Here is a 27682-nt window from a genome sequence, read left to right on the forward strand (position 1 = left end):
GATCAGAAATATGCTTTTTAGCAATAAAATACGTCTTTACCATTCTAGCAAGCAAGTTATGATCTGACAAACATAATAATTTTGATATTTTTTGGAAAAATAAGGTATTTTATTATCAACATGGAAATGAAATTGCATATCACATGATAAAACTTCTACAGAATTGTGATGAAATGAAACATAGTGGAACCTTTTTAAGAAAGTCTTCTGAGATGCACAGAAAATATTTTGTACAAACAAGGTTTAACTCCAGTTAAGTATTTGAATACAAATAAACAAATTGAATTTTGTGGATGTTTCCCAGAAAATTAAATTTCTCAGTATGTTTTTGGCCCGAAATATACTATCTCTTAATACAAAAACTGCTGTAGTTAAGGAAGGCTGCTGTCTTCACTCAGCACTTCACACTACTAATGCGTGTTATAAGAAATTGAAAAAAGTCTGATATATTGGTTAGCGCACTTGCCCGGTATTCAGGGAGACCTAGGTTCAAATTCCCCGAAGAGACAAATCACTTTTCTTTCCAAATATTAGTTTTGTCACATCCAGAAAATTCAATTTCTCAGTATATTTCGGACTGAAAACATTCGTAAAAAATCACACATTAAAAGCTGCTTCTACAGCTGCAACCCAATCAAATACAATTTTCAAAAAAATATTTAGCAATTTGCTGCTGAAATACTTGAGTGAAATCTTAATAAACTTTCAAGACAAAAAAAATTCGGAATTTACATTGCTGAAAAATAATCATTTCGATTCTGCCGACAAGAATACATGTAGTTTCCCAGAAGAGTTTGCGCCAGCTAAAGCAGGCCTCAAAGGATGAACAGCATTTACGCTGCAAACTGACCCCAAACTATCACCTGAAAATATGTGAGCCATCTTGCCATCGATCCCAAAAACCTCGATGCGGCGTGGCTGCTCCATACTTCCAACCAGAAAGCCTTCTTCACAATTGGGCAACCAAACTGCTCTCAATGGTGCTAGCCATCTGCCAGTATGATTGTTGTGTCTGAGAAAGTATTTTAATAATTTGATACAAGAGTATAATATATTCACTATCGACAGCACAAAATACTCTTATTAAGCAAAAAATAATAATTTAGCTTAAACAAATACTGAATACCCACCTTATAGCTTTATGCAGTTTAACTTCTGCCTTTGAAATAGGACTTTCAAACACACTAAAAATAAAAAAGCCTTTACTCACACCAAAATATTAGATGCTGAATAGTTAATAATTCATACTGAAATTTACAACTTCAAAATAAATACAGCAGAACCTTGATTACCTGAGATAACCAAAAGCTATGGGTTAAACAGGCAAGAACAAAATACAATGAAAACGGAAGGTCAGGAGACAAATTATTTTCCATTTCAGACAGGTGCACATAATAATATATGCAGTGATTTATTTCTATCATTTACAAAACTTAGGGCGATATTCTCAAAACTCAACTACTATAAACCAACGAGTGTTAAACAGAGACAGCAAACATGCAAAATAGTAATATGCCTGTTTCAAATAACTACACATTTGAAATTTCATATTTAATGCAATAATAGAATAGCAATGAAATGCTATTCAAATAATGCACAGAAACCTTGATATAAAAGTATTCTGCGAACCAAGAAAAAATGTAGAGAGATTATCCTTAAGTGTGATCAAATTCATGTTGTTGTTATCTTTTCTACATCAAAACTGTTAATACCATCAGAAAATATGCTTTTATGTATTTATTTGCCGCAAAAAATTGTTAATTGACTAATTTATCATAAAAATTCACTAAGATGCATTGTGCCTGTAAAGAAGTTTACCGTATTGCACAGAAAGTAGCTATAACTTACTTTAGCTTTCAGTGATTTTTAAGTACAAGATGTTTTTTTCTTCTGAAGGCATCTGATAACAAGTGTGATGAAGTTAAAATAAAATTCAAAATGTAAAAAAAATATTTTTTTACAGGTTTCAGAAATCTTAAAATATTGTTATTGAGGAATTTATCGTAGTAAACAATATTGTTATATTGTGTATCGTTGTAGCAAGGTTTTACTGTATTTAAAATAAAAATTGTATACCTTTTTAAAAATACTGTGACAATGAGATCAACAACCGATAACGTTTGTGAAAGAAAAAGATTCTACATTTCTCTATAACATTTTAAAATTTTGCTTTTTTACGCCTCTACAAACTTCATTTTTGTGTTCAAATTCAATACGCGTTTCTTGTTGCTGGTGGTCATCACTACACTGAATGAAAATCTCTGCAGTAACCAAAACATGGTATCATTAAATTGTGAACAATAATTCAACCTCCCTCGCCGTATATGAATTTCCTGAAATTATCAAACTTTTTCCAAGAAATAAAACTGTTTTCTAACAAAAGCCGCCATTTTGATCATAAATGAAATGTGCCTTTACAAAATTTTGAATAGTAAATCTGCTTCCCACTCAAGCCCGACCCCCAGAACCAGTTCAGATAGATAATAAGCATTCATCATTTTTACAAGAAGTGAAACAGTTCACCTAACAAAAGGGGGATCAGAACGACTTGACTTTCCTCCCATCAAAAAGACAAAAACATGCACTCAGCCAAAAATTCTTTTCGTTTTAGCAGGTTTTGACTAGATATGCCTTCTGTTTCCATGTTAGACAGGTTTCACTGTATTGGGTGAATTTTACCAAATCTGCCAGGCCAAAGTAAGTACCTGATGAGCTGAAATGGAGCATTAAAACACATGGCAAATCTACAGTTGAGTTATGATGGTTAGAAAGAAAATGCATCAACTCAAAATTTTGTGAAGTTTCTGAAAGTCCTACACACATTTGGAAAGAGCAGAAAACATCTTCCAAGGTGACAATATTTTCATCAGGATCGTTGGAATTAATGGTGAGCCACAAGCGCTGAGAGATTGGTGAACCACAAAATATTGTCACTGAAATCTGTAACCCCAAACACTTTTCTAGCTACAATCACCCAAATTTACCAATAACTTTTTATTTCACTAGCTTTAGGAGCTGCCCACAACAAACCACAAGTCAGCGTTCTAGTTCATGAGAAATTTGGCTTTTTGTTTGAAATAATATTCCATCACTGAAATCAGCAGTAGCCAAAGCAGACAGTCAACAAATACTCAGTTAAAGATTTCGGCGCCAATTCAATTTCATTGCTTTAACAGGGTTTGACTGTATTTAATAAATTTTGCAAGTTCAAAATCAATATTCTGTGTATGCCCCTCCATATTACAGTAGAAGTTTGTTTCACGAGCATAATTCATTTTGTAATCGTGTTCGCAATCCAAATAAAAATGAGAAAAACTAATATACCTCAATCTATCATCCATTGATGTCGTGAGAACATAGTTTCCAGTGATTGGAGAGAAATAAGCTGAATTCAGAGACCTTTGATGCTTCAATTCATTGGCGGGCTTCTTGTTGGAGCTCCTCAAGTCCCATATACCTGCGATACTGAAATAGTTTGTCAATTTTTACATGTGTAAAATTTACGAACCACTTTATGCAAGGAATAGCTCAAAACAACAGTATGAAAGAGAAATTATGAAGTTTAAATTCTGAACTACTAAGCCTTTTCTTCTAAAAGAATACATCTACAGAAAAACAATTATTTCCCAATTTATCTATTATCTAATACACAAAAGTCCTGAACGGTACAGAAATAGATTGATAGGAGCTCAACTGCTATTATGTCAAATTTTTTTGTATGTACCGATATATTTGGAATATGCTTGTGCAAGATCCATCATTCTTAAATAGTAGAAAGGTCTGGAAGCTTATTGATCATAGATCTCTAAATAAAAACAGTCGTATCTATGTGCAGTAGAACCTATAGGAAACAGAACGTCAAAAGAGATTGAAATAATATTCCATTTTAGACAGGTGCACATCGAAGCAATCATAGATGGGGCCTATCTTTTGATTCCATACAAGGCAGGTGTTACATAGGTTTTACTGTACCGTGATATACCTTGGCTAACGAATACAGATTTGGCTAATGAATTTTAGTTGATATGGATGTGTATCCTAACATATAACAGCTGCATCATCAGCTAAATTTTTGGGCCAATTAAAATGAATCCAATGAGTAACTGTCACTTGCAGACATGCAAACATTGGCATGAAATATCTCGGCAGTGATGAATGCTGAGCTTTGCCATGAAAAGGATGGGGGGGTGTACCCTCCTTAGACAACATAATCAGTCCCTTGTGGGTCGTATATAAAAACGCCTGGCAAGCATAGAACCCCCTTCCCCCATTTTCTTCATATTAGAGCTCCCACAGTACCTACGATGAAACATTCTTTCCAAAACAAGTTCTGTGGGCTGGACCGCACATTATCAGCGCAAATGAAGCCAAGTCTACACTAGCTGCGCTAACCACTCAAAAACCCAATTTTAGCCTACAGCACGGTGATTTTAATGGAAAACAGGGTGTTTTTTTTTTTGCATCAAGTGGAGAGGCAGGTCTGGACACAGCTTTTTTTACAGATTGTTGCAGGTACAATACAGAGTGAAACCTCTTATAGTGGACACCTCCTGTTGACAGACAATTTTTTTGAGTTTCATCAACAGGCTGCAACTGTATTATACAACCTATTAATGGACATTCCCTGTTGCAGACAAAACTTTTGGCAACTATAGTTGATTGGCCCTGAAACCAGTCATTGTGGATTTTATGGATCCAGAACTGCCTTTACCAGATGTGAGGACCCGTGCTAAAACAATCATGATTCCTTCGGAGGATGGAATTTATATATTCCTTATACTTCCCAGATTCATAAGTTCCAATATTAGATGCTTGTTATTTGTTCATTGTCATGCTATAGCTCAATTGTGAGCTAGTCCCAGTATTCCTTCCAATTCAGCCCAAATATTCTGTTGCAACACTCTTATTGATGGCAAATGATACGTTAATGTGATCACTGACTTTTTTATAGTCTGTTTTTTTCTTTCAACTCCCTCACATGTGTATATGAATTTATTGTTACTGTAAAAAATGATAAAAATCAGTAAAATGCCACAAAAAACTCGAAGACCCAAATTTATAATATCTACGTATAAATAATATAAGGGCGAAAAGCCACCTGAGATAATAAAATATACCAACTTCAAGAGAGTTAGTTTCTAAACCAGAAATAGCTTCCCTCGAATTTATTTGATACCAATCTCTGAGTAGGGTTGTCATCTACACATGCTAAAATATATAACATACAGCTGCAAGGCTAAAATATTATGCAAAGCCAAAGTCTTGATGTCCTGAAATGAGGACAGCACAAAGATTGCTTGTAACCATGGCTGTAACTAGGATTTTTTGTGGGGAAAAGCAAACATGATTTTGCTACCCCCCATCGTTGCAAAATTCAAAGATTTAATAAAGGGGGGGGGGGGGTTTCTTACCACGAAGAAAGCAACTGCTCTTCCTTTTCCCTCCCCTAGTTACGACCCTGCTATTATCATTTCTGGCCAAAACAAGTTTACTATTGTGTTTGAAAAATGTAATTATTAAAAAAATAATTTGAACACATTCTAACAATAAATGTTTTGAATCTGCTTACCCGTTTCCACCAGCTACCACAAAATAGTCTTTATTGGTTGGATGAATGCTAACAGTCTTAGCAACACAGTCTAGGACTTTGAAATCTCTTTCACCTTGTATACTGTTGAAAAAAAGAAAACATTGTTTAATTGAAATACACAGTGGAGGGAAACATGGCTATGCAAATACAGTATTCCTTCTGCATTAGCTGGCATGCTGGTAACCAGCGAGGGACCCTAGAATGCTATTATTTTCCAGTATTCCGTAAAAATCTATCTACAAATTTTGGGTAATTCTCAGATATCTGGACTCTAATGAGATTAAATTGGTTGATTTGTCGTTTCTCTCCATTTTAGGATCCATCCATGCGGGGGAATATGGTAAGACTAGAGTTAGAGTGGTTTACATTTTATACTTTCTCGAAAATAAAGAAAATTTAACACAAACTTTTGCGACTTCAATGTTTTTGCAGAAGAAAAAAAGAAAATTTATTAGATAGAGACATGTTACATGTGTCACACAAAATATAAGTTTCATTCTTTAGTAGAGAGGGACAGTGAAAAAAAATTATGTTCCATGGTTTCCCGAACGCTGTCTTAGCACTAATTCAAAATTCAGCGCACGACACATTCTCTCTTGAATACTTATCTACACTTATTATATAACATGTGTTCTTGTAAAAAAAACTTAATTCTAAAGATAGAGGGAACATTTCTGATTCCAGAACACTTTGATCTCTATAATCTCAGAAACATTGTAGGTCTATTCTAGACAAGCCACACAGTTGAGACTGCTGTTTCCCATAGTAAAGGAGAGGATATCGCCTACAGTGAAACGTCTAAATAATGATGTTTAAGAGACTGAAAAAGCATATCGTTATAAAGTTATAACAGAAATGCATTTGCACTATGAAAAGTGCATCAGAACCAGAGTAATGCAGTCAAATCTCATTAATGTGAAACTTAAGGTTCCACCAAAATTTTTCACGTTAACAGATAAGCAGTGACATGAATGAATGAACACCAGGGTCTCTGCCACCAGACTTATCCCGTTGCCGAGATCTCTTCCAGCCCAGCTTCGTGGCAGAGTCTGGAACAAAGTGAGTGCACCTAACGGTCTGAGTGTGTAGCTAGTTTTGTGTATGATATTTCAGTGCTGCCATCTATACTTCAAATTGTGAGTGAAGTGTAATGATTGAATATTTGTAACGTTGTAGGCCTGTTGCTCTCTGTGGCAAGACTTTTTAACGGGGAGATCGGCTCGCATTTGCGCCTTGAAGTTGGGAACCACAGAAAACCAACTTCAGCCGACCACAGATAAGCAGTGACAGAAAAAGAATTTGACATTCAATTTGTGTTTGTATTTTTCATTTGTAATTTACACTGTATTAAATTTCAAACTAGTATAAAACACAGAATCGATCATATTAAGCTTTTTTAAAATGCTCTTTTTCATAATTTTTAAAATGAAAAATTTATACACCCGCAACATTCAATCATTTTTTGAAAAAGTCTGTGATAATACAAATACAACGCCACAACAGGCAAATTGCCCAACGAGGTGGCTGACTTAAGAACATTATGGATCCCCGAGCCAGTTTCAGTTTTTGGAGGCCCTACCTACTACACCACACATGCACCCCGCCCACACCCCCCCCCCCTCGCGGAACCCCCAACGAATCGGTACATGCGGAAATGTGCGTGTACGTGTAGTGAAACCTGATGTGAAGTTTTTTTTTGTTTCTCTGTAATGCTTGTTATGTGTAGTGTGGCCATCTGCCACCAGTTTTTCTAACTATGAGTGAAGTGTTATGATTGAATGATTTATCGTTGTAGGACTGTTGCTCTCTGTGGCGAGACTTTTTAACGGGGAGATCGGCTCGCATTTGCGCCTTGAAGTTGGGAACCACAGAAAACCAACTTCAGCCGACCACCACTGTGGGGTTCGAACCCGGATCCTCGCATCGCGAGTCCGTCACTATAACCACTTGACCACCACAGCGCTTCACTTTTTTTGTAGTACACAGTTGCAGAAACTTTCAAATTTCATTCCAATAAGTCAGAGTGGAGGAAGCGCTGTTTTGGTCCATTAAAAAGTTCCAAGTTTTTAAAGCTTTCGAAACTTAATTCACTGAAACACTGAGTCGAAAGTCTGCTCCTGGTTCACCACCTGATTCTGCCACAGTGCCATATATATGGTCTTGAATCGTTACAACAGTTTCTGAAAACAAGACCACTAGCCGACTTAGAGATAAGAGGGTGAGTGACACCTTCCCCTCCCCCCCTCCAAAAGCTCAGAGGCAATAAAGTCCTCTCTTCGATGAAAAACAAAGTTATGCCCCACTTTGTCTAGCATAGAGATGGGTGAGGTGAGAATATTTGCAGAGAACAAGAATATTCTGGATGTAAAAATTTGAGAATAATCGAGAATATTCATTTTTCTTTTAAATAATTTAATTTTTTTTACTAATTTTGTTTATATTGTGAAATATAAATCAGTTTTCATTGCCTGAAACATTTACAAGAAAACAATTTTTGGTATAATCACCCCCCAATGGCAACTTTTAGTTCGAGAATAGTCTCAGTGCCACAATGAGAGGTTTTAAAAGTTTGTCATAAAGATTTTAGAAACCTTTAGATTAAAACCTTAAAAAATCATTTTAAAATTACATTAATTTTCAGAAATAAGTTCACAACAAAAGAAATAAGACCAAAGTTGATTGATAAAGGAAGCTGTTCTTATATAATCACATTCAATCGAAGAAGATACAGAACTGTTGTTTTCTTCAATGCACATACACTTAAATTCTGTATCACTCACATTTCTTTAAAAGTTGTGCAACTCAACCCTGTTGGTTTAATTTTCTAAACTAATATTGTGGTCTACAGACTTCAATATTTTCATCTTCTTGATGGGAAGAGAGATGGGGACAGTTCTTAGAAAGAATATTCTCTCAAAGGACTACTATTATAAATTCCTAGAGAATATTCTTATCAAAAATAATTATTCTCAAGTTATTTATCGAGATTATTTACTATAATACAAGTTATTACATATATTCTTGATAATACTCTCTGCAAAGATTTTGGTAACTGAAGAATATTCTCATCGAGGAGAAATATTCGAGAATATTCTCTGGAAGGACTATTATTAATAACTTCAGAATGATTCTTATTATTTTCTATAAGAATATTCTCCAGTAATTTATGAAATTAGTCCTTCCAGAGAATATTCAAGAATATTATATGTAACTATATTATAAATAACAGGAGAATATTCTCATCAAGAACTTATAAGAATATTCTCAAGTTATTCATAATAGTAGTCCTACCAGAGAATATTCTAGGATATTCTCTGAAAGATTATTCTTGAGAATTTTACATCTCTAAGTCTAGAACATTAACAACATTCACCCAACACCTTTGCCCTCCCAGAATTTTTCTACAACGCATACTTTTTATTCAGGTTGATCAATTCTATCACATTAAACGATCTTCCATTTGAAAGGTTCACGTTAAGCGCATTTTTTAACATATCGGCGTAGAGAATGAGGGGACCAAGAATTCTTTTCATGTTAAGCGGGTTCATGTCAATGAGGTTCGACTGTATCCTCATACAGACAATTAGCATTATATAGGATTTTCACTGTATTTTAGAGAAAAATTTGTATTCAAAGAGAAACTATTTGAAGATTTTCATTCAAAGCAAGATTCCGCAAAGTTCATTGTGAGATTTCACTTGAACACTTCCATATAATGTTGCAGAGGTAGGTCTGTCTTTTCTGTCTTTTGCTATTAATAATATTTGTTTTTATGCAAAAGAAAAAGGAAATAAATACTGACCGTGGTATAGTGTTTCCTAACCTTTTTGATGTTGCAGACTCCCTGTAGTGAAAGTCAGGGCTCCATGAACCCCATATAGTGCCAGAAAAACAATATTGAACCCCCTCCCATAAAATCCAAAACGTCATTAATAATTAGCATATCATAAAAAATTGAATTATAATTTCACAGCACTAAATGTGTCAATGGTAGTAAATGAAAATCATCCTACGGACCCTTTACAAAGTACTCATTGACCCACGAGGGTCTGCAGACCACAGGTTGAAAACCACTGGTATAAAGTGAGTTGCGACTACTTTATGTATTAAATATATATAATAAATTATCAAAACAGCGATAAGTAACCAAGTTGAAATCATAACAGATTCAATCTTAAAAAGTGACAATGGTAACGCATTGAGAAATGAATTTTTTCAAATTATTTCTACTTACAACAGAGAGGAAAATCACCTACATCAGTGGTTCTCAAACTTTTTCCACCCGGCTACATCCCTTCCCTTAATCAATGCTTATCCGTGGCTCCCGGGAGCGGTTTAACGAGGAATCTCTTCACAAAAACTTTTGTCAGAGCCATCGCCCCACTGCACATCTGACAAAGGCTAGTAGTGCACAGTTTGAGAACTCCTGGCCTACATGATGCATGCAGCTGCAATCACTCAGTGTTCACACTATAATAAATGTCCTGAAGAGAAAGAAAAATAAAACAGGTTGACTCACTTTTTTGTCCGCTTATCAACTAAAGTTACAAATCCATGCCACAAGCTGACCAGGAAAGTGGACGAAGACAAGAAGTCGAAAGAGGTACAAAGTACATCACTGTCATCATCAGCATTAGCATGAAACACCTGTGATGGTTACAAAATGTGAAAAAAAATTTGATTCATAATATCAAGGGGTATTATTGAATGTCTATTTTCTATGCATCTTAGTAGGAGGGATATTAATTTTTTTATAATGAAAAATATAGAAAACAATAATAATAACCTCATTAAAAACTCCTTCAACCAGATCTCCACATCTCATGCTACCATCGTAACTTGAAGTATAGAGTTCGCTCAAATTATAAGGGCTAAAATTTAAGCAGGATACCCTTTCACTGTGTGGTACAAATAAGAATGGCAGCCTCTCATTCCTTGAATCCTATAACAAATACATTGAAGAAAAAAAATATTTGTATAAATCTAGTAATTTGCTGCTTACGAGAGAAATTACTAACAATGATGAGAGAATCTATCACCAAATTTTACATATACAGGGTGATTCAGAAAAGATGGGGGTAACTTTAAGAGGTGATAGTACACATCAATACAAAAAACTGCCATCAAAGAATGCATGGCCTAACATGAAATCTATTGTTAAACGTCACCAGCAAAAATTTCACTATGAGTGATGTAATGGTTCATCTCTCATTTTGGTCAATCATGATGTGCTAAATTTCTATAATGTAGCTAGGAATGTAGGGTTTGTTTATAAGCCGCCGGGTATTATAGGTAACTTAATAAGTTTGATTGCCTCTGAGTCTACAGGCAAGATGAAAATGGTTCACGATGACGGTTAAACCAAACTGGTAACATTAGGAGTACAAAAACTCCCTACAATTATGTCTCTATATTTTAATATTGTAGGATCATTATCAATTAAAAATGCAACTTATGTAGCTGATCAGATTTAGCAGCAAGGTTGGGTTTTTGACGTCGAAAATAGGTAAATAGCATGATGAGAAACTTACCTTTTTTGTATATTACGTTTTATTTTTTAAACAACAATTTCTTACAACAATTAAAGCAAAATATTATTTAAAATTTGCAATTTTTTAACAAAAAAAGGGTCTAGAACAGATAATATATAATTTTATGATCCATTTGATCTAAACTACTGATTACCTGTGTTCAATTTACTAAGCAAAATTGTGAGTTGTTTATTCAAAATATGTGTGATAAAAGACCACAGGGTTAGTTTTTTACCTTAGAAAATCAATATGAAAACAGTCAAAAACTTATTTTCAATGTTGTCGTTCTTACTTTTGCACTTAGAATAAGTTATAGGAGCTTTTGTTAGTCCTCAACATTTTCTCAACACTAGAGGTTGACATCATCAGGTGAAATGGTAAGAAGTCATAACAAATTAAACTGTTTTGTGAATCATGTTATATTTATACCCCTGTACGACTTGGACGATGATATTGTTTTCTGATTGATTGCTAGAACTGGCTACAAATTGCACATACGTCTTCTGGTAGAATGATCTGATTGGTGGAGAGATGCTGTAGTCATTTTGCTGCAGGATGTGGGAAAAGTCCTTGTTATTTTGAGAGCAGGAATTCAAGATCTGCATAATTTCACTGCTTCTAGCCTCTTACTTAAAACCGTTATTGTATTTGTTGATCTATATAGCTTCTGCAGTTGTTATCATGAGCGTGCAGCTGATTTTTCTCATTCAGCCCTATCTGCAGTATTTACCTTGTTCTTTGATTGTTGTGGCAACAAATTTTTCATGGTGCTGATTTTAGCTGATAGTTTTTTAACAGTCACAAGTGACTAAGTGATGCCAAAAAGTGCGCTGTTGCACCCTGGAATACTACGCGAACAGTCAGGGATGCCACAAGAAATGTGGAGTATAAAATTAAACTGAAAGTAGTAAGAGGACTGTGATTCTTGAAGAGTGTGTAACAGAACTTTGTTACCGGAGAATCTTGAGATCGGACAGAGACATTTCTATTTTTTCCCTACTTATTTGCTTCCAGTCCTTTTGTGTCCTCCAAGACAATTTGCCACACTGGTGGTACATTGAGTGTTTTTGCATGCATGTGTGAAAACATTTTTACTACACCCACACATACAGCAAGATTTTAAAATTTCCGAGGATACAATAAACAAAAATTTTTTGGGAATTACTGATTTAAAGAACATATCAAGATCAATTATATAGGATCTTGAAAACCAAAGAATTAGTAATATTTTTATTAGTAAGACACAAAATTTTATGCATGACTTACCAAATCCCAAAACGATACTTCGCCATCTCTACTTCCAGTTGCGAATATGATTTTTTCTGGAGAAGGATGCGCAGAAACACAATATATCCTAGAGTACGCCAATTTTGCAACCAATGAATCTTGGATCTTCATTTTTCCAAATTTTTCCACATAGCTGAAACGAAAAGTAATAATATTATTTTATGACAGCATGTTAAAAAAAAATATGTTCGCCGCTTTTAGACTTCCCAATTTAAATTATTCTGAACTCACTCTCTTTAATATAAAGTAAAGCTTTATCCAACATACAGTGATACCTCTGCTTACAAACTTTTCAGTTAAAAAAAAAAAAATTTTTGATGTTTTTCTGCCTTGACTAATTAATATGGATTCATCTAATGAACATTTCAGTTAATATGGATGCATGCATTAACATAAAACAACGCATGCATAGTGAGCTAAATTTTCGTGCCAATTAAAATTAATCCAATGAATAATTATTACTGGAGCAAAAGATTAATTTATTTCCATCTTGGAATTGCTTTCCGGATATGCCCATTTTTCTCTTTCAGAAAGATTTTGAGCCATTTCATATAAAATGGAAAAATTAGGCTGAAAGAAAATGCATTAAAAAAAATTGATTTTAAGAATATGGTAAGACTTAAAACCAAAGTGAACAATCTGAACACTCTAGAAGCATCTTATCCATCTGCACATGTGAGTGTGTGAGAGAGAGAGAAATGAGCTGACTATATCACATAGCATATGACACTTTTTTTTTCCCCAAAATGGCTCACGAACTGGACTGCTTGGTATAAAAAATAAAAAGATGTTTAGTTTTATCATCAGCTTTTAAATTATCCTTCATCTAATTTTAAGTTGTTCAGATATGCCAACATTGGCTTACAGATTGTCAGTAGTGATGAAGGTTCAGCTTTGCCAAGAGGTGGGGTAATTCCCTTCCAATCCCTTCAAATTTCGGGCAGTTTCTGGAATGAATTAAATAATTTTCCATAGAAACATGTTAAACCTCGTTTAGGCTAACGAATGTGATCCCAGAACAAATTATTGTCAAGGAAACAGATATTTTCTGGATATTATGCCGAGGTGAACTCAGAAAAGTCATCTGGTCTCTGCTGGGACATGAATCCAGGACCTCTTGCAAACTGGGCAAGCATGTTACAATCCACACCACTGGAGACAGGACCCTGCAATTCCTTATTTCACAGACTGTGGTATGAGGCACTGAAGAAGAGGCATTAGTAGCCTCTCTTAACTTCAGCAAATGGCTCCCTGGTGGGATGGTAGATAGTAGCAGCATTTTCTCAGCTACTATCAATTATGGTCTTTTGTAAAAGTATCATCGTAATTGGGGCAAGCCCACACCATCTAGAGCAGAAGGCTTCTGCACGAAGCTCATGACATTACTGAACAAGGTAATCTCACCTATAGCCTTTGGATATACTACAAAAAAATGGTAAAGATGAACCCATGTGTCAATCTGCTATATCCAATGGCTATAAGTGAGATAACCTCCTTCAGTGACATCACAAACTTCGAGTGGAGGCCTTCTTCTATAGATGGTGGGCAAGCCCACATCCGAAAATAAAAAATTTCTGGGCAATCAAACATGCAACTATCTAAAAGTCCAGTGAAATGGAACTAATCATAGTTCAACATACATGAAGACAATCTGACCATTCTTTAATAGACAGCTGTACCATGAAATTTTTAGTAACATAAATTCTAACGATTTGCAATGTGGCAAAAAGAAAGAACAAGAGGTGCCGCTTTTGGCCCCCTGAAGAGAAATTGACCCTAGCAAATTCCAAACTTCAGGTTATTATTAGAACTTCAACAGGGCTGTAACTATGCAGGGGCAACCAAGAGACCAAGCTGTAGGGTAACCTGCGGCAAAAAAATTAGATATGGAAAAATTTATATCAAGGCCTTGGATGTTAATTTGCCCTGGCACCCATATAGCCATTACTGCTCTGTTCAAAGATCTCAAATGATATAAAAAGAGAGGATGAAAATTAATACAATCGATGCTCATTATAACGATCCCCATTGTCCCGTTGAAAATGGGTGTTATATTGAAAGTTCATTATATTAAAAAGAAAAACGTATAGGTTATTCGTTGTATGAAAACTTTTGCAACTTATCTTACCGGTCATTGTAATGGAATGGTTACTATAACACTGGGTCATTATAACTGAGAAAGCGTTTACTGTAGCATAGACTGATAGGCCATTTCAAATTTTTCTCAAAAATTTCAAATATTTTTACTCACTGGGTTAATGATTGTGGTTGGACATTTGTTTCTGGAATTTCATCTTTAAAAAACTGTAGACCTTTTACAAATGTTTCAGGCAGCTGATCACCAGTTTCTCGTGATGCAACAGCAAAACTCACTACACCACGAATCTTTTTCCTTTTCTACAGAGAAAAAAAACAACAATGTGTATACAATTCAAACAGGATAAACATCACCTGAAAAAATTTCAGATAATCAACCGAGCCAAGATAATCAATCATGTGAAGCAGTATTTCTCAATCAGGGGGGTTAAGGGGGTCATTCAAGTATTACCTAAGCATCAAAGGGGGGTTTCGGATTTGCTGACTTTTGATGACGGGGGGGGGGGGGTCAAAAATGGCTGAAAATCTGCTTACGTTATACTTGAATGGCCCCTAACTAAACTAGAGGTGGTTACCTAGAACATAGGATTAGATATCATTTTAAGAGTTCTGCAAGGGTAAAAAATAGAGAGAGAGAGAAACCACTGAAGTAAAACAAAACCAATTTACATACTACAGAGCGCCATTAGAAATTCATGATAATAAAACATTACTATCAGAAATACAATGCCATTGTGGCAATTCACAGTTTATTATTTGAATGTGAATATAGGTAGATATGTTACCGCTAAAGCGCAGAAATCAGTTATTCTACAGATTATCTAGGTATCAAATCAGTTAATCTGCAGATTAGCTAGGCAATGTGCACATTAACGTCTTTCAAGCTTTAGCGGTATAACAGATACATAAAATCCTTCTTATATTGTATTTCAATTTCATATATGTGCGATCATCCTATCAAAATATCAAATACAGTGCTTTGTATATTGGTTTAAAAATTTTATTAATTCCTGAAAGTACTGTTTTTCCTAAAAATGTCGTACCTTTCTATCAAATATAAATACGCCACAACAGGCAAAATGCCCAACGAGGTGGCTGATAAAAAGATGCCCATAAAAATATGGATGTCATGTTTCAAAAATACAGCAACCCCATTAAAAATGACACAATTGACACTTTTAAAATGAAAGACAATATCCATATTGGGGGTAAATCAAGAAGTTATACTTAGTATGAAGACCATCATAATTTTTTATGGGCAGTGCATTTATTTTACCATAATTATTTTTTCATGATAACTGCTTTTTTCTCTGAATTTTTAATATACTTGATACCTATAATTTTTATAGTTTTTTTTAGTCATCTGATCAGGCAGTTTGCCCTTTGTGGAATTTGTATTTAGTGTTATACAAAGATACATTATTGTCAATCCCACTGAAGGTAATTGTAATTGTACATGGCACAATTACACATACTATCACACATTACATGACAGTCCGTCCAGTAATCCAGTGTTTTTAGGCAGATTTTCTTTTGAGCATTTGAGAGAAAAAAAACATGTCATTGTGCAAAGTATATGTTATTTAAATGGGATTTTTCAATTTGTCACAAGCGCAAATCAATTGTGTGTGTGTGTGTGGGGGGGGGGGGGTACACATTCCAACATGTGCAGATTCATTAGAAATTCTGAAGAGGAATGTGTACGAGGTGCATGTACAGGTTAGTAATAGTAATCTGCCACACCCTGATTTGATATGTTGATATGTTCCAGATTAGCGAGAGTCTACTGTACTCATATAATCAATGTGCACATGCTACATGGTGTTCTAGGCAGAATAAATGAGATTTGGCTTACAATACTGTCCACTTTGTGCTTGTTAAAATTTAATACTGTACAGTAGAGTCTTGATAATTTGAGGCGACCGGGACCTAGACCACCTCAGATTAATAAAAACTTGGATTATTTGAAAAAGCAATAGAAAATGACTTTTTAAGTGTGTGTTGGGGGGGGGGCCCTCTCTTACCTTGTTTTATCTTTAATTCATTACACAAATGCCAAAACCCAATGTCTTTTTATACATGAGACTGCTGGGGCTCGACAGCCTGAAGACCCAAATATAAATGGATTTTTTTAATTAATTTTGTAAACTATAAATTTACTATCACAAAAATTAGAAGTTTGCCTGGTTTTAATTTATACAAAAATTGACACGTTTTTAAGACAAATAAAATTTAATTGGACAAATGGTCGACGCGTTTCTGCGAGGTCCTGATGACGGCTCTCCATTGTAGAGCTGAAACGCGTCGACCATTCGACCAATTAAATTTTATTTGTCTTAAAAACGTGTCAATTTTTTGTATAAATATAAATTTACTATGAAAAATTCAGACTTGAAAGGCCACCAAAGAATCCAGTCTAGGGATCAAGACTCTTTCAGTCACTGTTAAGACTGAAATTACTTGTATTTTGCAAGAAAAATGAGAAAAAATGAAAGCAAACTTGCTATTGGCAGAAAACAGAGAGGCTTTGAAAAAAGGAATTCTGAACAATCTGAGCACCTCAAATTATTGAGACTATTGTACCAATAGATATTCAATGTGAACTTTTGATTTTGCCTACATTGCTGCATGAAACCCTTGAATTTTTAATATTATGCAAGGAATTGGAGTAAAGTTAACAAGATATTCCATACTCTGATAAACCGGGCTCACACTGGATGATATGATCCGCGATGTGTAAGAAATTTTTCCAGATTGGTTAAAAACATGAAATCAATGCCGGTTTCTTGTTTCTAACCAATCCATGTCTATTTTGTTACACATCACAGATCGTATTGGTCCAATGTGTGAACTTGGCCTTATATTAACACTAGGTTTACCATGAGTTGACATATACCTTTCTACCAAAGGGGTCAAAATGACCACTTTTGGTATTTAATTAGAAAAAATATAAATTGACCTATCTATTATGAAGTAGAAGGAATGAACCTCAATAAAATTACATCAATTATAATTAGTTTTTATTTTATTTTTTTGATATTTTAACAAAGCATTTTTTACGAATTGCAATTTTTTAACACCTTAAGACCAAACATTTTATGTAAAAATACTGACATCTGAGAGGTCGAAAGACAATTTAAGAGGCATTATTCAATAATTACAACACAGTGGCAACGATATGGAAGAAATTCAATAATATTAGGTATAGTTTTTTTCATAACAATATTTTTGTTACTGAAACTCACTGGTGTTGGTTCTGGTTGAGTAATGTTACTATAATCTACAGTATCCTCTGAAGAAGGCTTCTTTTGAAGGCGCAAACTCTTCCTGGAAGGAAATTGTTCTTTGTTTTCGGGTAATCTATGAAATAGAAAGTGAAGCATTCAATGAACGTCCATGTCTACTAAGTTATCACTTAATGAACAATTATAGGAACTATGGAAAAAGTTGTATAAATTTGAATGGAAATAACTGAACTATTTACATTAAAATCATCGAACTATTACATTAAAATCAATGAAATCATATTGATGGTTTCAGTTTGTGGTATAAATGTCCATCAGATTTTTAAATAAAAAAAAAATTCCCCCCGTCCCTCTTTATCACTCAAATATACATCTCACAGAACAATAATAATACAGAAAATATACAGGGTCTTTATAATTAAAGTTCCACTTTGAAATGGCAATAAAAGGAAAACCACTGTCCAAAATGTTATTAAACTTGGTAATAGTTTACAGGAGGTCACAGGATTCAATTTCCCACAAAAAAAAAAATGTAATCGTTTCTAAAACGTGTTAAAAAGCATGTTCAATGTAGCATCCACCACTTTCTTAAAGCAAGTTAAATCACATTACTGCATTCTCAACAATGGCTCTTAGCATATCAGGAGAAATGTTAAGGACATGTCAGTGTAGAGCATTTTTCAATTCCGCCAAATAACATTTTGTCCAGTTTTCCTTTTATGCCCATTTCAAAGTGTAACTTTAATTATAATTATTGTATATAACTAATTTTTATTTTAAACTCTCACTGTGTATTCAGGAAAAATAAGATATTATCCAGAAATTACCTTCTCTTGGGAGTAGTTAGGCGTGGCCGTTTTGCAGAGGGAGTCAAAGTTGGGGGAAGAAATGAAGCAACCTCATCGTTCAACTACATAAAATAAAAACCACCAATCAATACCATATTTCATGAAAAAGCCAATAAATAAGAAAATTTTAAGCAAACTAGTTTTAATGACATTGAATAGATAAAATCTGGGAAATACAACACAGAAAATAAACCTGACATAAATCAAAACTAACACTGAAAAAAAAGAATGAATTCTTAACACCAGGAAGATTTACGGTTCAAAAAAATTAGGTGCCAGCTGAATTTCAGGGGAACCAAGACTCTTACCAAAAAAAAGATCCTATATATGATGGTTTACCCACCTTTCTTGGATTCAATGACTTTTTCCCATGTCGGAAGACATAACGTCACAAAATCAGAAAATTTTGTGCCATCCTTGGACTCTATATTTTCTCTCATAAGAAACAATATAGAAGATATTTTTTTTTTTCTTCTTATGTATAGTAGAAGTATCCTCCACTTTACACATTTTTGCTGCAAAACAGCTTTGGAATTTAATTTAAAAATCACAAGAAACCTCCCAAATTTGACCTAGTGTCACTTTAATCTTAAAAATCAGGGAGCAAATCAAAGACAGGACATACTTAAATGCCATCAGAATTATAATAAAAAAATTATTGACGAGACCTGAATTGTTGCATTTGCTAAGAATATTCCTAATTCTCTGGTTCGTTACAAATTTTTTTATAGAGATGATGAATGCTGCCTCTGTCAGCTTATCCTCTTTTCTCTCTAGAAGTATCACGTGTATTTGAAGAAAATATTTATTTCTCCCCAGGACCAGTTTTGGACCTTTTATTGGCACCAATGACTTAAATTGCATATTAACATGAACTAACAAAAAATGTATATTTGCAACCCTAGGTTCTATATCAAAATTTATTTTTCTTTATGCATGACATCACTCCCGTCTTATTTTGGCAGTAGAGGTTTAAGACCACCTGTGTAATCGAATGGTTCAATCTTCATTGAATACCGGAGGGAATTTTATACAGTTTGAAAATTACTAAAAATCAAGAGACAATCTTGTGTGTGTGGGGTTACTCCCAATCATTTTACAGGGAAAGTGTTCGAAAAGTGTCAATAAGATGATAATTTGAAAATTTTCACGTTCCATTGGATTAAATCATAATTTATCCAAATGTAACCGCTGATACTTGTGCCCAAAGCCACAACTAGGATGTTTGCCATTGTTATGTTTATTTTTTGTTCCCACCTAAAATTTTCTGTCCAGTGCAACCCTAGGCCCCCCTAGTTGCGGCTCTGATGTAAGTATCATGGTGTAGGTCTGACGGCCTACAGGGAAAACTTTTTCAAATGGATGATTGGCACCACAAAGTTGGAAAACCTAAAAAAAACAACAACTTCAGCCGACCACCAGGCTGGAACTAGGTTTTTTCTGGGGGGACGGGATTTTTCCACTCCCCACACCCAACTTTAAAATGTGACAGTTTTGTAATGAAGTGTTTCTTTTCTTATCATATTTTTGAGTGAAAATGTCATCACTGAATTTTGAAATCATGAAATTTGAAAAACAAAAATACTTTATTTAATTTTTGAATTTTGTTAGTTTTTTACTGCTCATGTTGTACCTAATAAAATATTATATTGTCGATCAAGTAAAACAGAACTGAAACAAATAATTTGAAAACATGGTCTCTCCAAAAATTTGCTGCCTGAAGCAGTTGCTCCCACCCCCAACCTAGTTCCGGCCCTGCTTGTGCCAGTTTTGACATAGCAGCGTATTGATTTGTATCTGGATTATGGGTGGTCAAGTGAACGAATGTTATGAGAAAATTTGTGTTACACAGAGTGAGTTGAATATTTCTGAAGCTGACAGAGATATGAGTTGCTATGAGATATCATTTTCAAAAACAAGACTGAGTTGGTTTCTGACAAAATAAGTATTTACATCCATAACTTCCAACATACCTGCTGTTAAAATTTCAAGTTGGAAATTTTTGATGAAATTTAAATACCATATGCCTTGTTAAAAAAAAAATAAAAAGTGAATGGGAAAATAAAATCATCTTTGGAAGTATAGACTTGCCATTTAATGGGTAGAAATTAATTTTTTTGCACTATAGTGTTTTTTTCCCCCTTCATTTTAACATTAGATACAAGTTTGGTTCCTCATGGGACTTTGTGTTTGATTTTTCAAGGATGTTTCAAGTCAAAATAAGCACTGAGAATGTGAGAAACAAAAAGTTCAATCCTTATATATCTGCGCGCCCTCAAAACAGATTGCCAAACCTTTACCCATGTGAATGTGTTAACACAAAAAACACCTGGTTGATTAAGCAACAGTGGATGCTACAGCTTTGATGTGGAGTGGTAATATGGCTTTGATTATCCTGAATATTTGAAATGATTCAAGCTATTACAGAGTTGAGAATAAGTAGAATAACTTCAAGGAAGTAAGAGATTTGCAATATTTTGCCACTTGTGGCAAAATGCAATACAATGAAAGCAACCAATTTCCAGTTGTTTTTTTTTCAACAATCAGATTGCCATGCAAAATTTATTTAACAAAAATCATAAATTATGAGAGAGAAACAGAGTTTACGTTAATAATAAGTACACTTTTGAAACTTCCCTTTCATAACAATATTAATCAAGAAACTCACCGATTTGATATCCAATATTTCTAAGAAATTAATGTGCAGTTCCTTCCGTTTGTTCACCAATTCTTGGTAAGATACATTTTCTACTTCAGCCTGGAAAGAAAAATAATTGTACACTTATAAAATTATAAGACTGCAGCTATTCAAGCAATGAGATTTCAAATGATGGGGATTGACGAGCGATTTTCAACAATGGTTACAATATTTAAATTCGAAAATAAAAGAGAAGATTAGAAGTCCCGTTCACATTTGTTCCATACTACATTTCTTTTATTTGTCCAATACATTGGAAGACTGGAAATGGTAAACGCAGTAAGTTCCAAATCACAAATTTTGCAGGAGAGTGAAAAAGTTGCTTAGGTGCTTCAGACCTACAAGTTAAGTGACATCTACTAATGCATGTTTCAGCTAATTAGAGTGAGTTACCGTGATGTTGCCAGCCTGCGATCATATGCAAATGAAATGACCTTGAAGCAGATTGGCTTGTTTAGACATGCCAAGAGTTTTTCCTTTAAATACCGGCCATACATTGTCACGATCGCTCTATTTTCATCGCATTCTAACTCAGATAACTACTTGTTTGTTAGCTAAGAACGATCAGTTTGAGGTCGTTAAACTAAAAAAAGATCATGTTATAATTGAATAACTCCTGTTCTGTATTTCCCGGCTGGCTCAGCGAAATTGGTTTTATCATGAAAGGTTTCATAATGAAAGTCTAACAACCAGTACAAGTTTTTACAGCACTGATCAGCTCATTATCGACCCGCTCTGGATGATGAAGCCCCGAGTGGATTATTGGTGAAGAGTTGGTCTACACCGATCGACTAGTTTCCAAGACATAATTTTAATGCCACTGGCATCAGTGCTTCATCTAAAAAAAAAAAAAAAATGAAGAATGCCCAGATTTCGAAGGCATATAGTTGCTAGCTATTTTTATTATTTTTTTATTTTTTTGCTTCAAACGAGACATTTTCATCTTCAAGATGAAGAAGGGTCTGTGACCCTGTTTAGCGACAGAAATTACCAGGAGTGACACAGATTTTCTCTCTCCCGACTATATAAAGGGGGCATTATCTAAGGAACCACATCCGATCATTGGATGCGCAAAAAACTTCATTCCTATTTTTATCCACTCAGGGTGCCAAAGAACAAAATAAGAAAATAAAACTTCTCCTCCTACTGAAGTTGTTTGGACAACAGTTCAAGCAATGTAGTCTAAACAAAAAAATAATTTGATTTCAAAAACCTTGATTAAATCACACATTTTACATCATGCAATTTTGAAATTATCCCCTCAGTTTGGGAAATAAAACAAGCTTTCCAACAATACCCGACATCATATATAAATATTCTTGTTTCATAGCATGCGGAATATCTTTGTGCCTATATTTCTCCTGTGATTTGTCAAGTCCCGATTTTGATTCTAAACTCTTTCAGAGAAAAAATGCAGATGCTTTTAATATGCAGCGATCTAGCCTATAATATGAAATTCTGATGTTACTTAACATATAATCTGTGGATTATACATGGTAAATTGAGGTATTATATAAATGTTAGATCTCCACGCCAGCACTGTATTAACATTTTTTCTCGTTACATGTCCATTATCATACTTTACCTCAGCTACTTCTTGCTCTTTTTTTACTTTATTTCTGTGAGTAGAACCATCAGTCTTTTGACTTTCTCTTTCTCCATTCTTCTCCATTTCGTTATTTGCTGACAGCATTGTTACTGGTGCTGATGTGAGCATTGAAAAAAAAGATGGACTCAATTGCAAGATAACTGGAGTAGGAGACAAATCCAACGATGGCAAGGAATGCTATGAAACTGATGGAGATGGTTGATCTGTCCGTGATGAGATGGTCAAGATAACTGATGAAGATGTGTGCGTGATGGTATTATTTAAGAGTTTTGAACGAACTGCAAAAGCTAATAGGCCTACTTGAGAGAGTTGAAGGACTGCTGGTACAGATGACAAAGCAACAGAAAGAGAACTGCTAGAGAGGGTACGAAAGCAACACAGGGCTATGAAACTCTTGATGCTGAATGGACTGAAGATAACTATAGTTCCTCAATTATTTTAAAGAACTGCTCGACACTTGTTAAATATTGCAGTTAGCCTTCCAACACAAAGATTGTTTTGCATAAAAAGAGCTGCAGCACTGCTGTTGATGGCCGATTGGCTTTTGAAGAGACACATGGCTCGCTCTCCTATTCTGATGGGAGGAGAATCATTTGAACTTCCATCATACACACATTCAACGACTTCTGCAGCACAAGATCTATGTAGAAATGAGACAACAAAGATTAATTTAAAAATTATTACTTTTTCCCAACAGCTAAATAATCATAACACAATAACTAGGCGCCACACACCCAAACAGGAGATTGAAAATAAATTTTGTTACATTTCAACACTCGTTTCTTGCAGGGAATGTTTTTCATATGGGCAAACGGGGCACGTGCCAGGGCCTGCAAATTTATGGTAGTTAAATTCTGTCAAATTTGTAGTCATTTGTTTTGCCGCAGTTTGGCCTAATTGGTCCTTGCACCAAAAAAAAAATTAACCCAACAAACTTTCGGGAACCATTCAGATGCCAAAATTGACATCTTTCGATACTTAAATTTTTTATGGTCTTGGATGGGAAGGGGGGCAAACACCCTACATGCCCCCTCTACCCCCTGCCTCAAAGAATGCTATATATATAAAGGGCTCAAAAAAGTTGTTTACCCAAGGCCTAAACTTATAAGAAACAGGCTATGATCTCTCGCTACTTCTTCATTACATATATATCTGCCCCCAAGGAAGAATTGGCAAGCGAGTTCCTGATTTCGTATTGTTTTTTTAATTACTTTCCGTAATATTCTTATGAAACATTGTTATTTACTTGTCACATTTTTTTAAATTATTACTTCCCTATACCATGTTTGTGCATCATGAGCATGACAACGGCCTTAAGTGGTAAAATCATAACACAACTTTTTTTAGCGTAATCATAATTGAGTGGGATGCTATAACAAGAAAGTATACAGATGTATTTCTATATAAATGCCTGAGAATTTTTTTCCTTTATATCGCAAATAATCAATAAGACAAAGCAGCCTGGCTCATCATTTATTCGCGATAACAGCAACTAAATAATTAAGTGACACCCTCGATTCACCCCCACCCAAGCCTCTCGTAAAATCCTAATACCCACCATAAAAGACACACACACAAGGGGGAGGGATATGTGGCCCGGTCCAAGATGGTCGAAAATTGAAAAAAAATCTTTAAATGTTGTTTCAATATCTATTTCTGCAAATTTGAAATTCTTTTCTCGAAGGTTAAAAAAAACTAAAAATTTCATGGGAGAGATTCTCTTTGTGCTCTTCTGAAATCTTAAGCTTTGAAACCTGTGCCCCCCTTGTCCTCCGAATCCACGTGGAAGGAAGCCCAAAACCTGGAAAGCCCTGTAAAGTGAAGCACAAAGCCCTATAACCTGGTCAAAAAAAAAGATGAGTTTTTACAATTTAAGACAGTGGGGTGCAATAAAAATATTTCCATGAATCCCAATGGCCAAGTCATACTGTGGTATCTTTATTCTCACAGTAGCATCTTAATGGGTAAACCCCGTGGGGGCGCGCACACACACATTATTGGAGAATTTTACTTATTCAGTCATCATTTTTCCATTGAATATGAATTTTCATTGACACTTAAATTACTTTCTCATTGAATATGACATTTCATTCATTTTTGTGAATTTTTTCCATAATTTCCCCCCCCCCCCACACACTATTTTTTTTCATCAAACATGAATTTTCAAAAATTCCTTCAAAAACCAAAATCAAATTGCCCCCCCCCCCCCCTTTGGGAATCACGACTCTAGACCCAGGTTCCCAATCAAGGCTCTACAATGAAACAAGACTCCACGTGAAAAATAGATCTCCATTATTTTACATGGGAAAACTAGCTTCCAGATAAGAGGTTTTAATGATACGAGTGAATTCTTGGAAAGAATTAACCTTGCAGCGATCCAATAATTGGTGACTGAAGACGCACCGTGAACAGAAAGGCGTGGGCACGTAAAAAGAAGAAAAAGTGTGACAGTCGATGAAAAAGAAGAAACCATAGGTGCCAATTCCCAGACTGAAAAAATCCGTAGTTTGTCACATGACTAAACATTTTGATGCCAAAAAACAAAATGTCATGCAAAAAAAAGGAAAATAGGTTTTTTTTTTTTTTTTTTTAGAGAATGGATAGTGGCAATATAACCTGTTTTCCCGGAACATTCCAGTATTTTTCCTGGCTGGCAACTTTTTTTTAATGTCACGTTTTTTCTGTATTTTTAATGAAACTAACTTGAGTTTTTATTTTTCACTAAAACCAAGTATTAAAATTAAATTCATAACTTAATTATATTGTGATAATTATAATATATTATGAGACTACAAATATGAATACATAAATTGGCAAGTTCGCTCATTTTCAGCATTATATTTGGCAACAATCGACTATTCCAAATTTCCGATTTCGAACAAGAAACATGGTGAGCTTACAATTGCAAGGACGGAGCGATTTTCTTTAGGGATTTTTCATTTTTGTAAAAGAAATAATTTGACAATTTTCAGGAATTTATCTACAAATTTACAAAAAATCAGAAGAATTTGGCTTCCGACTGTATGATTTTAACAAGGCTAAAAACCGGAAGGCTTCTGGGTAAATCGGAAGCATTGGCACCTATGAGAAACTCTTACACAGGAATCTACACATGAGTTGCAACTGCAAAGGATTATCTCTGTATGAACTCTATCTAAATTTTGTTTAGCTTTCATTCAATTTTAATAATAATCTGATTGTGGATACTAATGTTCCAATTATGTATGTTAATAAATAGAAGACTATGGCAACTAGTAACCAATGTTCATCGTTCATAACCATAAAACTCAGCTATTAAACTGCTTCCATTGCAAATAAATCACAAATCTAGTTGGTTGGTTGTTGAACCGCATGTTAGTGATTTGTGATTTAAAAGGAAAATTGTTTTCTCTTGTGTAAATGAAAATTATGCCATTAGCACCCTCTTGTAGAAATTTTGTGAAAACAAAATAATACAGACTGGGATGCATGGAAAAGTTATCAAGTGAGTCGCTGGAAACGCTGAAATAATACGAAAAAAACTGATGTATAGAACGTGTTCTCTCATCGATCTCAGCAAATATTCGTGGAAAACAAGATATATCATTCTATAGCGATGAATGTGTTAAGCATAGGTCTATCCATGGCTTCCCCCATCCTACAGTTGGGCCCCAGGGTGAGATCTTTCATGGGCCCCACTACAGCAAATTTATAGCGCGCAAAAAACAAAAGATGATACGAATCACTCTGGGCTAAAACCTTGTTAGTCCTACCCTAGTGGAGGGTAAGAGCATATCACAAAATTTCAATCGGTGAAATTGAGGAAAACACTAAATCTCAATTGGTGCAACTATTCTGTGAAAAGCAATGCATTAGTTTTTAATATTTAGACATAATATAAACATAAGCATGAAGTTTATGCAAATATTTGAGGGAGGAGGGGCCACGAGATAAATTCAGGTTTGCGCTTAGTAATGTCTTCTATAATCATAAGCGCCCTCTTCCAAAGGAAGCAATGACAAGGTTCCAGCTTGGGGGAAGGGCTAATAAATATTTTCTCACCATAGGCAGAGACAGACTTGGAAGTCTGAGGGGGGCACGATGATGATGTCAATTCATATACACACATATACATTAGATCTGCCCACTCCACTTTTGCCGCTGGGGGGGGGGGGGGAGAGAGAGAGAGACATGCTTGCAAAATACGTCAACAACAACAAAATCTGGGAAAAGAAACATCAAAGCCATGGTCATTCCATTCTTGAGCTGGGCCCCGCGCTTCTTTCAAGAGCCTCCACTCCATTTGTGAGGGAGGGGGATCCCCGAGATTAAACTCCTCCAAGTCTTCCCACAGTTTATGGATAATAATTTGCCACGTACCTCCAATGTACGGAACCGACGAATTAATCTATTTGTCGCTACAGCAAAGCCTTCTACACGGTTGGTACTGTATAGAGATTATCTACATCAAAAAGAAAAATATCTTAGTTAAATATATATAGTGCCGCGAAGACGTACTACACAGTAAGGTTTTTTCCCGCCTTTTACAATCCCTCCCCCTCCCCCCCATACCCAGAATTATATATACCATATGTCGCATGGAGAAAGAAACGGAAATCCACTCCAGAAAATACGGGACACTGTTCGTCAATTGTTGCCAAAAGTTATCAATGAGATTAAAACTTATTGGTATTTGGTAGGGTGACCATACGTCCCGTATTTCCCGGGACAGTCCCGGTATTTTCTGTTTTTTTGGTTGTCCTGACTTTTTAGCAAAAGTGTCCCGGTTTTTCCCGTA

The 27682-nt window shown here is 34.9% G+C and overlaps 1 protein-coding gene across 3 annotated transcripts; it reads right to left on the minus strand.

Annotated features, from left to right (window-relative positions):
• Positions 1–93: 93 nt before the first annotated feature.
• On the minus strand, positions 94–27533 carry LOC149080760 (WD repeat-containing protein 76-like). 3 transcript variants are annotated; one of them, XM_089237451.1, is made up of 14 exons: positions 27473–27533; positions 27265–27346; positions 22882–23545; positions 21267–21356; positions 18578–18660; positions 17751–17865; positions 14660–14805; positions 12388–12541; positions 10377–10532; positions 10110–10237; positions 5570–5671; positions 3325–3465; positions 1131–1184; positions 94–1012 (listed from the first exon to the last, which is right to left on the minus strand). In XM_089237451.1, the coding sequence occupies exons 3-14, from the start codon at positions 23011–23013 to the stop codon at positions 748–750; spliced, it is 1566 nt and encodes a 521-aa protein (XP_089093577.1). In that variant the 5' UTR covers positions 23014–23545; positions 27265–27346; positions 27473–27533; the 3' UTR covers positions 94–747. The 3 variants fall into 3 exon arrangements, with proteins under 3 accessions (XP_089093577.1, XP_089093576.1, XP_089093578.1); XM_089237450.1 differs by lacking the exon at positions 27473–27533 and having other exon boundaries at positions 27265–27445; XM_089237452.1 differs by lacking the exons at positions 27265–27346; positions 27473–27533 and adding an exon at positions 26947–27034.
• Between the last annotated feature and the right edge of the window lie 149 nt (positions 27534–27682).

This window comes from Pholcus phalangioides, unplaced genomic scaffold (assembly GCF_987345545.1).
Source record: "Pholcus phalangioides strain wild (caught in Gottingen) unplaced genomic scaffold, Ppha-v1.0 ptg000010l_1, whole genome shotgun sequence".
Taxonomy (NCBI): domain Eukaryota; kingdom Metazoa; phylum Arthropoda; class Arachnida; order Araneae; family Pholcidae; genus Pholcus; species Pholcus phalangioides.